At 38.8% G+C, this 17,580-nt stretch overlaps 1 protein-coding gene across 2 annotated transcripts in view; it reads left to right on the top strand.

Moving 5' to 3' along the window:
• ZNF292 (zinc finger protein 292) overlaps positions 1 to 15,806 on the top strand; it is a 63,743-nt gene extending 47,937 nt beyond the window's left edge. For both annotated transcript variants that reach the window (XM_054977754.1, XM_054977763.1), the window contains 2 exons: positions 406 to 547; positions 7,743 to 15,806. In XM_054977754.1, coding sequence (XP_054833729.1) covers positions 406 to 547; positions 7,743 to 14,885 — 7,285 coding nt within the window. In that variant the 3' untranslated portion in view covers positions 14,886 to 15,806. The remainder of the gene's footprint in view (positions 1 to 405; positions 548 to 7,742) is intronic.
• The last annotated feature ends 1,774 nt before the right edge of the window (positions 15,807 to 17,580 follow it).

The raw sequence follows: 17,580 nt of genomic DNA on the forward strand, positions 1-17,580 counted from the left end.
GGTAGACTGTTCATTGTGAGTATAAGGTTCTACTAGAACCAATATCAATATAATATTTTCCTTGAAATGTTTTCAAATCTAACATTTAGCTACACTTCATTCATTGAGAATTGCTGCTAAATGAAGCTTGATTTTAGGAACGATAGCTTCATTCTGCATTACAGATCTCTCTGATATACATAAAACTGTAGAATTGTAAATTGTAATTGATTTGTTTTTCTGCCTTTTCTATGATGCAGGTTGCCTCTTCTGTTGTTATTTATCTGCCTGTTAACCCAAATCAACTTGCTTTTTCTTGCTTCTCACCCTTTCTTTGCTTACAGTTGAAAATTGATTTGATTAATTATAGTATATATGTTGTTTCAATTTTAGCCCAGTTTAACTTTGTAAAAAAATTATTTACAGGGAACTGACTCTGTTTTGGAGCAAACTACAGCAGAGGGTTGAGCCTTCAATACAAATATATCTGGAGAGATGCCGTCAGTTGTCCGTGTTAACAAAGACAGTATACCACATTTTCTTCCTAATTAAAGTAATCAATTCAGAGGTAAGGTATGAAAGCAAGTTATTTTTTGTGACCTGAGTCAAATATCAAATTTTGAGTTGAAATCAAATCAGCAAGTTGTTATATGCAAGCCAGCAAGTATAGTTAGCTTAATGCATGAAAATGATGTTGTAATTTTTATGCAGTCTATATGAAGGATTTGTACCCGTATAAGGCAGCAATTAAAACTCTCTGCAAGACAGTTGCTGCAGAAGAATCTAGGAAATAACGGCTTTATTCTGAAACCACTGCTTCAATGAGATCATTGGCTTGCAGCTTCCCAGGATTCTGTGATTAGCCACAGCATCCCATGGTAGCTATTTTAAGATTTGCCATTACCCTTTCCTATTGCAGTCATATATCACGGTGCCTATTCTCCATTTTCAGAATTCCAAAAGGGGTCACAGGTTCAGTAAGATTGAAGACCCCCAGATTTTACTTGTTCTATGATCTGTTTCTGTTCAGTGCCAGAATGTGATATCTTATCCACCTCATGAGTTCTGGGATGATTTGTCTTCATAATTATCAGAATAAAACTCAACAGGAAGTGCTGGCAGAGCCTATTTATGGATAGAATATGGCAATTCTCTGAGAGAAGGGACTCTAGCAATTCCTATGGATTTTAATTTTTGCAGAAGTGTGTGATTTTTGTCCAACAGAGATGCTGCTCCCTAGTATATCCCTTGGACAGAAAGTTGATTAACAAGTCAGAGTATAACAAAGTGGTTTGCCATCCAATGTTTTTTAAAGTCCAGAAAAGTCTACTGAGCCATGGTGGGAAGCAGTGCTGTAGTGGGAAGCTTTGTATCTAGTTGCATTTATTCACTTGTGTAATGATTTTAAGCATGTGCATGTGTGTCTTTAAATGCTTGGTGTGGTATAGGTGAAGAATAGGGTTGAAAGAGAAGGGTGAGTGAGTGAGATGATGGGTTGATGTGTGGTTGGTTGATGAGTGTGGGTGGAGTGAATGCAGTTTTTAGTTACTGAGTGAAGAGAAAAGATTCAGTCAGGGCAGGAGGCAAGCTGTGAGCAGCCTGAGCATGTTTAAGCATTTCAGAGAGAAATATAACCTGTGTGGAAATCTGAACTCTGTGTGTCTGAGAGGAACCCATTCATACTATCTAAAGCTATCTATGTGTATTTGAGTGAAAAATTGATATCTGAAGCAGGCAGACTGTGTGTGCAGCCTGAGAGAGAATGTTTATGAAGATCTGAGTGACAGTGACTATGAAAAGAAACTTTAAGAACAGATAACACTCTTTGAAACCATCAAGCTTAAGAAATAACATAAAATCAATACGCTTCTTGTAAAAATAAAAGTTTATTTTTTTATTGCTATATCCCATTCCTTTCCTCAGGGCCACATAGTCCCATGAAGAAGCCTGATGCTTGGGCATGTTACTAAAGGGGAAATTTAAATTATTTTGAAATATAATTCCTGGTGGCAGCAATCTACCCAGAGGGGGCAAGAAGAAAAGGGTAAAAAGCAAAATCTAACTAAGGACAGAAAGGGGCTCATAACAACCTGCATCTGAAAAATGGAATATAGTGGTTCAGCAGTCTGTCCTAGCATCTTATATACTAACTAGCTTGATACCTGTGCTTTGCTATGGTATTTAACTACTTTAAATCCAGTTATAATACTTACCGGTATGTAACTTTTTTTTTTTGGTTTATGACCTTTGTTTTTTGGTCGGCAACCTTGTGAGGGGAAGACTGGGAAGTTCATTTGACCTCAGGACACATTCAATGACTCCCAATAGCAACTGCAAACCGTTTAGAATGTGGGGGTGAGGACCAATCAGGCCGCATACGCAAATGACCTCTGTGTTCCAGCTGTCTCTGAGGGGGGCGGATGAGGTGTGAAATGTTGTGAACCCCAATCAGCCCACATATGCAAATGACCTTGAAAGTCTGGCCAATCGGCGAAGAGCGACTGTAAGGTTGCCAGTTCCAAGTTGGGAAATTCCTGGAGATCTAGGGGGTGAAACCTTGAGAAACCTGGAGAAAGTGGGGTTTGGGGAGGGAAAGGACCTTGGCATGGCATAATTCCATAGAGCCCACCCCCAAAAGTAGCCATTTTCTCCAGGTGAACTGATCTCTGTGGCCTGGAGACCAGTTGTAATTCCGGGAGCTCTCCAGCCACTACGTGGACACTGGCAACCCTAGTGACTGAGCTGGCAGTGGGTGAGGGCGCAAGCAGGCAGCAGCCTGCCAGCCACACAGGGAATCTGTACCCCTTTGAGAAAATGCATTTGACCCCTTTTTACCCCCTTAGAGGGCGAACTTTTTAAAATCCCTTCTTAGTGGGTGTTTACATCATGAAAGGAATGTTCTCCCCAAATTTCATATTTATAGGTCCAGGAGTTTGGGCTGAGTCAGTCAGGAAATTTGTCTTTATATATAGATAGATAGTGGCCCTGATCTGTGGATACTTAAATCTGGGGGTGTGCAGCGGGGAAAAGATTCGGTTTTCTCGCTTCGGATTTACCCGAAGTGGGAAAATGATCTGGAATAACCCGGATTTCGGGTTTTCTGAAATCGCTTCAGTATGCTTCGAAATGATTCGGAGTATACCGAAGAGAGATTCCCACCTCCCCCCTGAGCCCCCCTTCCCCCAACCCCACTTACCTTGAAGGCCGGAGGAGACCTTCTGCCGCCGCCACTGCGGCCACCAGAGCGGCGGGGAAGGCTGCAGCTGGAGCCTGCACTGCCCACACCGCTGCTTCGGCCTCTGCGGCAATGAATGCCGGTGCCAGCACCGCCGTTTCGGCCTCTGCAGCGGCTGGCAGGGTGGCACTGAATGCCGCCGCAGCAGAGGCTGAAGCGGCGGCCAGCAGGGTGGCAGCAAACGCCGAAGCGGTGGCTGGCAGGGCGGCAGCGAACACCAGCACCAGCACCACCCACACTGCCACCAGAAGACTGCCCCAGGTAAGTGGGGTGGTGGTGAGAGGGCGGGAGGCCGGGCACCCTTTAAGGCCCTGAAGCTTCCCAAAGCAATCTGAATTGCTTTGGGAAGCTTTGATTCAGTATTTCCGAATCAGGGCCATCATACTGGCCTCGATTCGGAAGTACTGAATCTTTACAAATCGGGCCCGGTTCAGTGTTTTTTCCAAACCGGGAACCCAAAGCACACACCCCTACGTAAATCCAGAGATTGGAGCTGTGAATGGACAAAGCAGAGCTTCCTACAACCTGAAAAAAATGCCTCAAGTTTGCAGAAAAATCTGAAATCTAAAAACAATACATGGGAGGGGGGGCTGGTTAAGAAAACCCAAAATGATAAAAAGAGCACCTATAACTAACCAGAAACTCTCAGTGGCTGCTGCTAGGAAACTGTAACAGTTTAGCCAGTATTCTTTCTTGGTTTCTCTCAGTAAAAGGCAAGGAGAGGGGGCAGGGGCTTAGCCAGGGCTGTTTTGGCCTTTGATGGAGAACTCATTGGGCCTAGGCCCAGATACCACATAACTTTGATGACTCACCTAGTCCCCACGCTCCCACCCCCCCACCCCCATTCCATAGCTCAGATTCAAGATACCACTTGTTATGGAAGCTCACTGGGTGACTTTGATCCAGTCACACACACTCAGCCTAACCTACCTCTCAGTGTTGTTGTGAGGATAGGGTTGCTAACCTCCAGGTAGTGCCTATAGATTTCCTGGAATTACAACCAATGTCCAGATGACAGAGACCAGTGTCCTTGGAGAAAATGGCTGCTTTGGAGGGATGGACACTATGGCAGTATAACTCCACCTCCGAAATGTCTAGGTATTTCCCAACTCAGAGCTTGCAACCCTATTTGAGGATAATATGCGGGTGAGGAGAATGATGTAAGCTGCTTTAGGTCCTCATTGTGGAGAAAGGCAGTACGTAAGTGAAGTACATTAATAAACATAGATGAAGATGCGGGGCAGATAAAAGTTAAGTTGTTTAGTGGGTTTCAAGGAGAGAGGGATGTAGGGAATGGTGAGTGTATGGATGCTGCCAGGAGGAGGAAAAGAGGAAATAGTGTGGAGAGGGGATACAGAGAAAAGTGAAGTACTCCCTTCTTTGTAAATCCTTGCAGATTATGCATATTTAAATTATTTTTCTGATGTCAGAAAAAACTCTTACACTTTCTTGCCATTTATGTCAGTAACTACTCTAGAAATGTATCTTGCCATGTAAGATTTGTGGGAGGAAAGAGAACTGAAAATAAAATATGAGTACTCTTTATAAAATAAAATTGAAGCCTCCTAAACAAGCTTTTCATAGTGTCACTTTGTAGGGTGGATTTTGTCCTGACCAAGGGCTATTAGTTCATTCTTTGGCAGCTCTTCTGCACCATAGCTTTACTTCCTGAAGCCTGTTTGGCTGCTTGACTCTAATGAACACTGAAATTGTATGTAAATATATGTGTTCACAAAATACGTAATCTTACAGTTGGCCAACTACCTCTTTTCACATTTAACTTTGCAAAAGCTAAGTTAGTTATGATGAGATAAATTATGTAGTCCATATATTCACATGGTTCTGGCTAATTATAATAACATTTGATGTATATGCCGCCCTTCAGGACAACTTAATGCCCACTCAGAGGGGTTTACAAAGTATGTTATTATTATCCCCACAACAAAACACCCTGTGAGATGAGTGGGGCTGAGAGAGCTCCTAGAAGCTGTGACTGACCCAAGGTCACCCAGCTGGTTTCAAGTGGAGGAGTGAGGAATCAAACCCGGTTCTCCAGATTAGAGTCCCGTGCTCTTAATGATGTTACAGTTAGGACAAAAGATTTCTTTTCCCTTATGCCAGAGGGGAACGTGTCTGACCTTCCCTTTCAGACTCTCAAGCACACTTTCCGTAACATCCTGTCAGCAATCAACACTCATCCTGCAGGCTGGTTCTGACTGGCCAATCAGAGAGAAGGGAGAAGTCAGCTAATCAAGCTCTTATTCCAGGAAATTGTTAACTCCTTCCTTTCCAACTCTCTTGAGTGTTGCACTTGGGAAACCTTTAAAGTGTATTCTGTCACAGATGCATAGAGTTCAGACAATCTCAGAGATGTCAGTGTTGTCTTCTTTGGCTGGCACTGGTTCTCCTAGGTGTCAGGCCTTTTACTTCACTTACTACCTAGCTAGTCCTTTTAATTGGTGTTACTGGAGAATGAATCTGGAATCTTCTGAATACAAAGCTGGTACTCTTATCACTGAATCAGAGGCCCATACACAGTTTCATGTGGAAATCATTGTTCCTCCTCTAGTAAAATGTCTGGTTCTTGTTCTACCATTTAGTTATTTGTTGAGTAAAGAAGTATTTCTTTTTGTGTGTCCTGCACAACTTCTTTGGATACCCCCAAATTCTTGTATTACGGGAAAGAAAGAAAAAGTTCTCTCTATCCACTTTCTGCATCCCATGAATAATTTCATAAATTTTTATCATGTCTCTTCTTAGTCACCTTATTTTCTAACCTGAAAACTTCCTGACACTTCTTAATTTAGAAGATTAATAGGATTCAGATGCTGGATTTTGTTTTTGTTTTTCCTATGTTCAGTTACTAGGCACTAATATTAATCAAATAAATACTGACATTTAAAGTGTATGGAAATTGGGGATGAAGAGAGGGATGGGCTTTCTTCTTATAGTGTAGCTTCCTTCACTATGCCTATGCTGGGCTAAGAGACCTTATCGGTGCAGCTGTGTGGGAACCAGGCATGGGAACTTCGGCTGGGCATCTCTTGCAGAACTTTTGCTGACTTCAACTGACTTGTTAGGGCTGGAGGAGGGGAACTAGAGTATAACCTTTCGGAGAGGACTGTACTTCAGCATTCTGGGCAATCTCTATGTAACAGAACACTTCTAGGGAGTTTTATCTGAATAAAGACCCTTTTAACTCATACTGCTGTGTTGGATGAAGTGGAGAGTCCCCTAGCCAGGCCTGACATCCAGTTTACAAAGGTCACTTCCCCTGGACAAGATAACTGCTTCAGAAGGTGGAATGTATGGCATCTTAAAATCACTGAGCTCTCTCCTGGGGAGCTACCCCCAAATTTCCAGGAATTTCCAAAGCTAGAGTTGGCAAACTTCAATATAAAAGATGTGTACATTATGGTAGGGATGAAGCCTTATAAAAATGAACTATAAAAGAAGTATGAAAATAATTTAAGGAAACCATAGCTGTTTTGATAACCCCCCCCCCCCCCCCAGGCAAGAGCAAAAATAAATGGCAGTCATGAGAAAGAAGATAGCAAGTTCACTTCCATTCAATCCTAAGAAGAGTTACTCCAGTCTAAACCCACTGTCAGTCATGAGGCATTTATAGTAGTCTAAAACAGAATCATAAATATAGGTGAAAATAATAAAACTGAAAGGGGCATTTGTTAAGTTTACTGTTGTAATATCCTGCAAGTAGAACTTTTTGAAATGAGAAAAGCTAAAAGTGGGGAAAGATCTCTAAGATGTTTATGTGCACAAACCAAGTGGAATTGGGGAAAAGGTTACAAATGAAGTTACAGTGTTATGGAAAAGAGAATCTGAGAGGAAGAAGATCTTATGTTTCTCACGCAGAAATGCTGTTTTCTACATTTTTAACAGTTTAAGTGTTGCGAGAATGTACAATATAACTTCACATGATAAAACATCCAGAGGTATTCAGTTTGCCAAATGTATTGTCAGTTTTCAATATAGGCAATTTGATATGTGTATATCAGTGTAGCTTAGTCAAACTGTTCAGGTGCTATGGAAGTGATAATCATATAACAAGTAGGAGACCTGTAAGTAATCCCTTTTCTTCCTGTGAAATTTTTCATGGGTACCCACTTTTGCAGTGTATTTATGGAACTGGTAGCACTAACCTATTACGTAAATTATCCTTCTGTGATTATTTATTTATTTCCTTCATTTATAACCCACATTTCTTTCTGATGTGAATCCAAAGTTCCTTACTACACCATTTTGGCAAATGCATGAATGCAAGAAAGAAGGAATGTTTCCAGTTGTTAGTGTTATGTTCAAAAATAAGTAAAGAGATCTGACTTCTTTATAACCTTTTTTCTACTAGCTACTGTGCAGCCTGTCTCTTTTTCAAGCATGCAAAATATTAAACATAAATTGCAGACATTTATTGATTGAAATCCACAAAACAGATTATATAATATTTATGAATATAGATACCTATAGTAGTAATGAAATTACTGTTTAAAACCTGTCTGTTTCTTTACAGATTGAAGCTGCTGGACTTGCCACCTGCATTGAACTGTGTGTGAAAGCATTGCGTTTGGAAGCCAGTGAGAATACAGAAGTGAAGATTTCCGTTTGCAAGACTATATCTTGCTTACTCCCTGATGATTTGGAGGTTAAACGTGCTTGTCAACTAAGTGAATTTCTTCTTGAGCCTACAGTGGATGCATACTATGCTGTTGAAATGTTATATAATCAGCCTGACCAGAAATATGATGAAGAAAACCTTCCAATACCAAATTCATTACGTTGCGAGCTCCTACTTGTATTAAAAACACAGTGGCCTTTTGACCCAGAATTTTGGGACTGGAAAATGTTAAAGCGTCAGTGTCTTGCATTGATGGGAGAGGAGGCATCAATTGTTTCTTCAATAGATGAGCTAAATGACAGTGAAATGCATGAAAAAGCAGAGGAGTGCCAAGATGAAAACAAAGAAACTTCAGTGAATGGACTTTCTGGATGCTTTGATGAAGCTACAAACTTACTTAGAGGAATTAGAGATAGAAAACAGAAAAACAGAGAAATAAAAAAGTTGAGAGAGCGAGGATTCATATCAGCTAGGTTCAGGAATTGGCAAGCTTATATGCAATATTGTGTACTATGTGACAAGGAATTTCTTGGACATCGGATCGTTAGGCATGCACAGAAACACTATAAAGATGGAATTTACAGTTGTCCCATATGTGCACAAAATTTTAGTTCTAAAGAATCTTTCGTTCCTCATGTAACACTACATGTTAAGAAATCCAGTAAAGAGAGACTGGCTGCAATGAAACCATTAAGAAAATTAGGAAGGCCACCTAAAACAGCAGCCGTGGGTATGAATAAGAAGAACAATACAGTAGTTAAGCAAGAACAACGGCACATAAAAAAGAACAGCCTTTATGCAGCAGACTTCATTGTTTTTAATGATAATGATGGCTCTGATGATGAAAATTATGAAAAAGACAAACCTTACATTCCAGAGATAATACCAGTTCAGAAGCCATTGCCTGTCAATGAATTTACCTGTCCAGTTACTTTGTGTAAAAAAGGCTTTAAGTACTTTAAAAATTTAATTGCACATGCAAAAGGTCATAAAGACAGTGAAGAAGCTAAACGCTTTCTTGAAATGCAGAGCAAAAAAGTAATTTGCCAGTACTGTAGACGGCACTTTGTAAGTGTTACCCACCTCAATGACCACTTACAAATGCACTGTGGCAGCAAACCATATATCTGTATACAGATGAAATGTAAGGCTAGTTTTAACAGTTATGCTGAACTACTGAGTCATAGAAAAGAGCACCCAGTCTTCAGGGCAAAATGCATGTTTCCTAAATGTGGGAGAGTGTTTTCTGAAGCATATTTGCTTTATGATCATGAAGCGCAGCATTATCATACCTACACGTGCAGATTTGCAGGTTGTGGAAAAGTTTATCGTTCTCAGAACGAATTAGAAAAACATACTGAAGATCACACTAAACAATCTGAAAAAATACTGCAGCGTGATGGCGAGGCTAATTGTTCTCAGCCTTTAGAAGATAATGAAACTCCTGATGAAATTAATCCAAAAAAGGAGTTGGTATTGCCATCAGAAAATAACACAAATAATTGTGTCAAAGGTGAAAATTATATCACAGAACAAGACAAAGATGAATTGCTCACGCTCGAGAAAACAAAAACATCTAGTATATTAGAACAGATGAATTGCCTCTCCACTGAAAGTTTGGAACATCCTTTGCATACTCCAGCAAAGTCAGAATTAGTAGTTCCAGCAAGCAATGTTTTGATGCCTCTTCTAGGTCAAAAAATTCGAGAAAATATGGCAAGAAGGGGCAAATTGCCAACTTTAAGCACTAAAATAGATACTGTTGCACCTGTACCCCATCAGTTGTGTTCAACAGTTGAAGATAATTGCAATGATCTTCCAGTTTTTCAGGAAGAAAAAGAGGACAGCCCTGTTAGCCAGTCTCAGACTGTTTCCATTAATTCAGTTACATCATCGTCTACTTCACGTTTAACAAAAAGCCCAGAAAAACAGATAAGCCAAGTGCCTTTAAGCATACAGAATCAAGTAGGATATCAACATTTACAGACTTCAAAATCTCAAGTTGAAGAGAGTATTGAGACTAATACTAATCCCTATAATTTGCCTCTGAAGACTTTAGAAGGAATTACAATTAGTCCAGACCAGCCTAGCCTGGGTACTCCTTTTGTTCCAGTCATCCCATTGGCAGCTCCTGTCCAGAAGTTTACTTGCCAGGTTGAAGGATGTACACGAACCTACAATTCTGTTCAGAGCATTGGCAAACATATGAAGACAACACATCCTGATCAATATGCTATATTTAAGCTGCAGTGCAAGAATAAGAAAAGTCGAAAAACGAGCAGTTTGCAAAGCTTGCCAAATGATAGCAAAATAGTTTATTTTTTGCCATCACAAGTGGCCTCTCCCACTAGTGAGGCTTTTCCTCAGCAAGCCAAAACTAGTTTAAATCCCTCATGTACAAGCCAGTTGCAGCAGCTCTCTAATGCTCTTTTTCCGACACGCCTGGAAAGTACTGATTCATTATTGCCTACTGTAGAAAGTATGAACACAGGTCTGTCTCCTCATATTAAAAGTGAACCAGATACTGCATTAAGCTCCCAAATTGAACATCTGTCTAGTGCAACTTTATCTTCACACCTGGATGATCTGGAAAAACCAGTTATGCCTTTGGACATTGACAGTGGTTCAGATCCTTTCCTCCCTTTGCCTGCAGAAAATGGCCCAATTTCTCTTTTTCCTTCTCCAACAGACAATGGTCCAAGTTCTGTCTTCTCACAGATGGAGAACACCAATCACTTTTCTTCCCAACTTGAAGGAAACACAAATTCTGCTTTCTCAAAAGAAGAAAGTGTTGACTCATTGTTTTCTTCCCAAGTGAATAATGATAACTTCAGTGAAACCACATCACAGCCTCTGCGATCAGCAAAGGGAAAAAAGGATCGTAGAAGAGGTCTAGATGGGAAAGAGAGAAGGCCAAAGCATAATAAACGGGCAAAATGGCCAGCAATTATCCGGGATGGTAAATTTATTTGTAGTAGATGTTACAGGGCTTTTTCCAATCCCAGATCACTTGGTGGTCACTTGTCTAAACGGTCATATTGTAAACCTCTGGATGAATCTGAGATTTCTCCAGAAGCTATACAGCTTAAAGGACAGTCCTCTCTACTTGCCAGTATGATTCTTTCTTCAAATGCTTTAAGCTTACAGCAGCAGCAGGAATCATCATTTAATCCAGAAACATGTTTTAAAGAGCCATCATTCCTGCAGTTGCTTGCAACTGAGAGTCGGTCAGCTGCTTTTTTACAGAACTTGTTTCCACGGACCAGCATGACTAATTTCAACACAAATGAGAATGAGGAAGGAAATGAAATTATAAAACAGGCCTTGGAAACTGCAGGCATTCCAAGTACATTTGATTCTACGGAAATCCTGCCACACACAGTTACTTCAAGTTGCATCTCTGGTACTAGTCAAATAAATGCAACAGTTTTGCCCAATCCAGGAGTGTCACCTCTGTTACAAGCTGTTTGCAATCCTGCTACCTTGCTAACAGACCAAAATAGAATACTTAACACCAAAATTTCCTCCATAGATGATTGCAACAGCTTACCTGTATTTCCAGATGAATTAATACTAAAGACTATTGAAAATGGCCTGTGTCCCAGTTTGGCTTCTAATTCTCCTGCCTCATCACATAACTATGGAAATAATACTTCACGTGTTTCAGTAATAAGTAGTATTAAAAATGCAGAATCATGTAATTTGAATAAAAAAGGAGTCAGTGGTTCAAAGAAAAAGAGGAAAGCAGCTGCTTCCTTAGTTGTGCCTAACATCTCCCAGAAATTAATCGTTAATGATTTAACAGCATTGGGCCTTTTAGCTAAAAACGTTGAAGAAAGTGTGCAGGTATCCGCAGAGAACTTTCAGTCAAATGTATTGACAAACTGTGAATCTCCAGTGTTAATGGAAAGCCTTACACAGAAACTAAATAATGTAGTTGATGAATTAACAGCAGAAGTCAAAGAGAATTTCAAAACCAATGAAGAAACTCATGCAGAAATTTCTCCTGCATTAGTGAAAAGTGAAAATGGTGAGTCGCAAGTAAGTTTTGGTTCTTGCATTCAAGGAAACTCTGCATTAGATGTTTCAGAGGTTAATGTTATTCAGAATTTTGAGAAGACACTTGAAATAATTAAAACAGCTATGAATTCCCAGTTGGTTGAAGTGAAAACTGAAATCCAGGAGGTGTCAATTGAGTCATTGCAGAAAGCACAGACAAATGCTATTGAATCTTCTTCAGAAACCTCTTCACAAAATGTTAAATCATCCAACCCTGCTCAACTTGTCATACACACACCAAATGTCATCCCTGGCAAAATTTTACCTTCTCAGTCTGAAAGCTCTCATAAAGATGATGTTCAGATTATGGAAATTTTAGAAGGTTTGAAAAAACTGAAATTAGAAAGTGAAACACCTAGTCAAGCATTGGACAGTGTCATTCATTGTTTTTCAGCAGATACACTGCTGCCACAAATTCTTGTTCCTGTTGTAACAGCTGAGAACAAACCTCTTGCACAACCATCTTCAGAAGTGCGTTCTCAGTTCACTGAAAAAGTCCACAAGCCCTTTATGTGCCAGGCACCAGGGTGCAATTACAGTGCTATGACAAAGGATGCATTATTTAAACACTACAGCAAAATACATCAATATACTGCTGAAATGATACTAGAAATCAAGAAACACCAGTTAAAATATGCCCCTTTTAAATGTGTTGTAGCTACCTGTCCAAAAACATTTACAAGAAATTCTAATCTCCGGGCCCATTGTCAGCTGGTACATCACTTTACAACAGAGGAAATGGTAAAATTAAAATTAAAAAGGCCATATGGGAGGAGATCTCAAAACAAAACTGCAAGCTTAACACCAAGGCCTGCTGAACTAAAAACTATACCATATGTGTTAATAGAAAGTAAAAATGAATCTCAGTTGACTAAGGAACTTGAAATAAAGAAAGAAACATGTATAAAATCTGTGAAAATCCCAGAAAGAGTGAGGACAGAAAGTATTCCTTGTGTTCCTGAAAAATTAGAAAAGCCTCCTCAAGTAGTTCCAGTTCCACTTGAACTTCATAGCATCGTCCCACTTAGTAATGTGCAGGTGCAACCAAAAGTTCGTAAGATCCGAAGACACAGGAAAGAAAAAGAAGAAAGAAAATACAAAAAACCAGTTCAGAAATCTCTGGAATTTCCTACCAGTTATAGTCCATATAGACCATATAGATGTGTGCATCAAGGTTGCTTTGCTGCTTTTACAATACAACAGAATTTAATTCTTCATTATCAAGCGGTGCATAAATCTGATCTGCCCTCATTCTCTGCAGAGGCAGAAGAAGAAAGTGAGCCAAGTAAAGAGGATGACTGTACTAAAGAAGATTGTGATGAAACTGAAACACATTTAGCTGTGAAAGAATTTAGATGTGAGGTGAGAAATTGCTCTAGAATATTTCAAGAAGTAACTAGTCTTATTCAACACTACATGAAGCTCCACGAAATGACTCCAGAGGAAATCGCAAGCATGAAATCAGCCCTGGAGGTTGGAAGATTCCCATGTGATCAGTCAGAATGTAAGTCATCCTTTACAGCATATATTAATTATATTATTCATCTTGAGGCAGATCATGGAATAAAGATCAAGCAAACTAAAACAGAGGATGGCATGTACAAGTGTGATTGTGAAGGATGTGACCGTATTTATGCAACAAGGTCTAATCTTTTAAGACACATTTTTAATAAACATAATGACAGGCATAAAGACCATTTAATAAGACCAAGACGGTTCCTGACACCGGGTCAGGAAAATATTTCAAGCAAAGCTAACCTGGAAAAAACTATGAAAATTAAACACAGAGGATTAAAATATAATAAGGCAGGAAAAAATAGAAACAAAATATCTATTAGGACCAAGCGAAAGAGAACTATTACTGTGGAAAACAAAAACTCAAAGGTGGGGCAAATTCATGAAAATAAGGCTTTTTCTTTGAAACGTGGAAAACACGTGTATTCAATAAAGGCTAGAAATGATGCTTTATCTGAATGTACAAGCAGATTTATCACACAATATCCATGTATGATAAAAGGTTGTTCATCAGTTGTCACAAGTGAGAATAATATAGTAAGACATTATAAATGTCATAAGTTGTCTAAAGCGTTTACTTCACAACACAGAAGTCTCTTAATTGTCTCAAATAAGCATTCATATTCATCAGATAAAGAAGCATCTTCTCAACAGGTTATTGAGGACAAAAAAAGTGATGTAAATAAAGAATTGCAGCCCCATTTGTCAGAGAACTGTGAGGACTTAAGAGCCTCCACTCCAGTGACACAGAGTGAGCATGAAAAGGATGAAAAGGATGAAGTAGATGAGCTTGCCGAACTGTTTATTACCAAACTTATTAATGAGGACCTCACAGGTACAGAGAACCAAGCAAATCCCTCTTCCAATGTAAAGAGTAACTTTCAAGAAACTGGTTCTTGCCCTCCAGGAAAGCAAAACATAAATGGTAATGCAAAAAGAGCATGCAAAGAAAAAAATCCCCCTCAAAATAAAAAAAGGAAAGTTGAGAAGCAAGATGAAATACTGTCTGTTGAGTTGAGTGGGGTGCACAGAGAGGAGGAAACTGCAGTAGCTGTTCAAACTGCTGAAGAACAGCCCGCAGCTTTTGACTGGAGTTCATTTAAACCCATGGGATTTGAAGTTTCTTTTCTTAAGTTCCTTGAAGAGTCAGCTGTGAAGCAAAAAAAAACTACAGAGAGAGGCTTTCATGGCTGTGGAACCAGAAGAGGTTCTCACTCAAACTCAAGAAAATGTCATGACAAGAACTCTTTGGCAAGAACACGGTCATGTTCTGAAACAGAAATCCATGTACAGTTTGCTCACCCATCACAATTTCAGTGTAGTGGTACTGTAAAAATAGTTCTAGACAAGACTTTTAAGGATTGCACTGAGCTTGTGTTGAAGCAGCTTCAAGAAATGAAACCTATTGTCAGTCTGACAAAACTCGATGGACACTGGGAGACAAATCTAGAGGTTATAAAATAATCGGGTAATATGAGTGGACTCAGTACTGATAATTAGTGTGTAATCATGACATGTACTACACTTTTTATTGAATAGGAAGCCATCAAGCATGATACTATTTCCTAAAATTTTCAGTTGAAGTGATTTAAACTAGCAAAATCATGACAGTTGTCATGTAAATTTCTTTGTTTTTATCCCTATGGGACTCAAGGAACAGAAGCATTGTTTCAGTTTTGTAAATAACTGATCAAAACCTCAATTTTTTAAATCAGATTTGTCCTTTCCATGACTGAACTCTTTGTGAATTGTCTGTGGTATCTTTCACTGGGTCACTGCTCATATATAACAGTACTTTTTATTTGTAGATACATTTTTGTATATATTTATTATTGTAAATCATTTGCTGCCACCAGCAGTCTGTAAGTCTGAAATATTAAATGACACATTTATATTCAGAATTTTAATTTGTAATTAAGTGATCCAGTTTTTAAAATGTTCTTTTAATCTTAAATTTTTTGAAGTAAAACCTAGGTAAGTCCATCATATCCAGTTTATTTTGCATAAAATATATGTACAGGAGAGGAGTTTGGTCAGATCACACTTAATTGATTAAATACATACTGAAACTGTTGTTTTTGTAACTTTAAACATCCAATACCTTTGGATGATACTCATATGTAGCTAACTCAATCTTTATCCTACAACTGCATTTACACTGCTTTTAATTGGATCGACAACTCTTCCGCTTCCATAATATGATGGAAATGTACATTTTAAATAGTTTGCTGACATTGAGGATTTAAACCACATTTTGGTATTGAATAACTCATCGTGAATGTGATAGAAATCTAGTAGTGTGGAGCAGTGTATATATTTGAGGTGGTGATTTGTGAAGTAGCCCAGTATTGCCTTAAATAAAATCACATTTCATTTCTTGTTTTATACATGTTATCTTATAAAGATCCTTTTTTTCCCTGTAGCTAGCATCTACAACAATGCTTTGGATACATTGTCTTTTATAAGGAATTGATTTTTAAACATAATGGACTTGGTAAAATGTAAAATATGTAATATTCATAACTCAAGAAGTAACCCTAAGCAGCCCTGCTTGGAAATGTCCCATTTTACTCAGTGGGGCTTATTTCCAGGAAACTATTCTTAGGATTGCAGCTCAAGTATTAGAAAATAAAGTGCTTTTTTAAATAAGAAGTGAAATTGTGCTCTTATGAGCAAAATCTCATGGCTTTATTCAGTAAATGATCTGTTTTATCTATTACCAGTTTCAGTAGGAAACTTGGTTTACTTACACATTTTGTTAGTAGAATTTTTGTTACTAAATTTAATAATATTTAGATCAAATATTAAATTTAGTATATTGTTTAGTTGAGCCTAGGGAACAGGGACCACTCATTCCTTTTCCCCAGAACATTCTACTTTTTCAGTTTCCTCTCCCTGTATTGTGGCAAGATGTTGCTATACTCAGAGTACCAAAGTGGGAAGTCACTCCTGTATCCAACCCCTGGGAAAAATGGAAAACTTTCTAATAATCCTCTATTTTCTACAGGGGTGGGATATAGAAACACCATTCTCGTATTGCATAGCAGCAGTAAAGATTTTCATTCATGCTTTGAAAAGTATCTTTATGAGAATAGCTTGTTTTGTATGAGCATGCATATATATACACCTGGATGTAAATGCCATTAATGGAAAAGCTCACAGAAAAGGTCTCTCCCCTCTGCAGCTGCTTATACCCCAAAGCTGCTTCTGAGGGTTGAGGGAACTCTTCAGAACAGAATGAAATGTGAATCAGGAATTCAGCAAGAAAGGAGAACTAGAAGATTTGTTGATTTCCTTTAAAACTACCATCCCTTGCTCTGCATCCTGCTCTTTTCCCCCCCAAGGATCTCCTCAGGAGTAGCATTCTGAGTGGCTGCGAAGAAAGATTAGGTCTGGTCTGGTCTTGGTTTAGTTCACAGGGTCCAAATCAACTTTCCTAATATGAACTGAAAAGGGCTGTTTCAGTGGTGTGGTGCCAAATGAATTGCTAGTAGATAAAATGAATCGCCTACAGTTTCTGTTCTGCAGTCTTTGCCTCACTTAACATTACCATCTCAGTACTAAATATTTCATTTTCACATCTTTTATTTTCTCTCGTAGTTAGACGTGAACAGTAAATGCAGATGAAATCTGTTAAAACTATGTTCATTGAAGGAGCAAATAACATTTGCAGCGTGCAGCAAGTGCCTTCATCTTCCCCAGCACTTAGCATAATCCAGCCTCTTAAGGAGGGCTTCAGAAGAGGGGATAAGCAGTATCTATAGTGAAGATCTCTATAACTGAGGGCTGAAGTTACTAGAAAGGGCTGTCACTCCAGTGCCTACCCCCTTCCAATAACATGGGCATCCAATAATAATCATCAATAACCTTCTCTACTCAAGATTATTTATTTTTATTTACAGAATTTATACCACACCTTTCAGCTCTCATCTTGGCTACCAAATAAGCTAAAAAAAATAAAACATCTTAAAAACCATTACAACCAAATTTGAACACTTCATTAAAATCAAATCAAATACACATCCAAAACCATAAAAACAATTATTAAAACACAGGAGAAAAAATGCCAGATAAAACAAGAAAAAATCTTCAGCTGTTGGCAAAAGATGGCTACAGAAAGGAACAGGCAAATCTCCCTGGAGGAGAGTTTCAGAGTTTT

Source organism: Eublepharis macularius, chromosome 1, assembly GCF_028583425.1.
Source record: "Eublepharis macularius isolate TG4126 chromosome 1, MPM_Emac_v1.0, whole genome shotgun sequence".
NCBI lineage: Eukaryota > Metazoa > Chordata > Lepidosauria > Squamata > Eublepharidae > Eublepharis > Eublepharis macularius.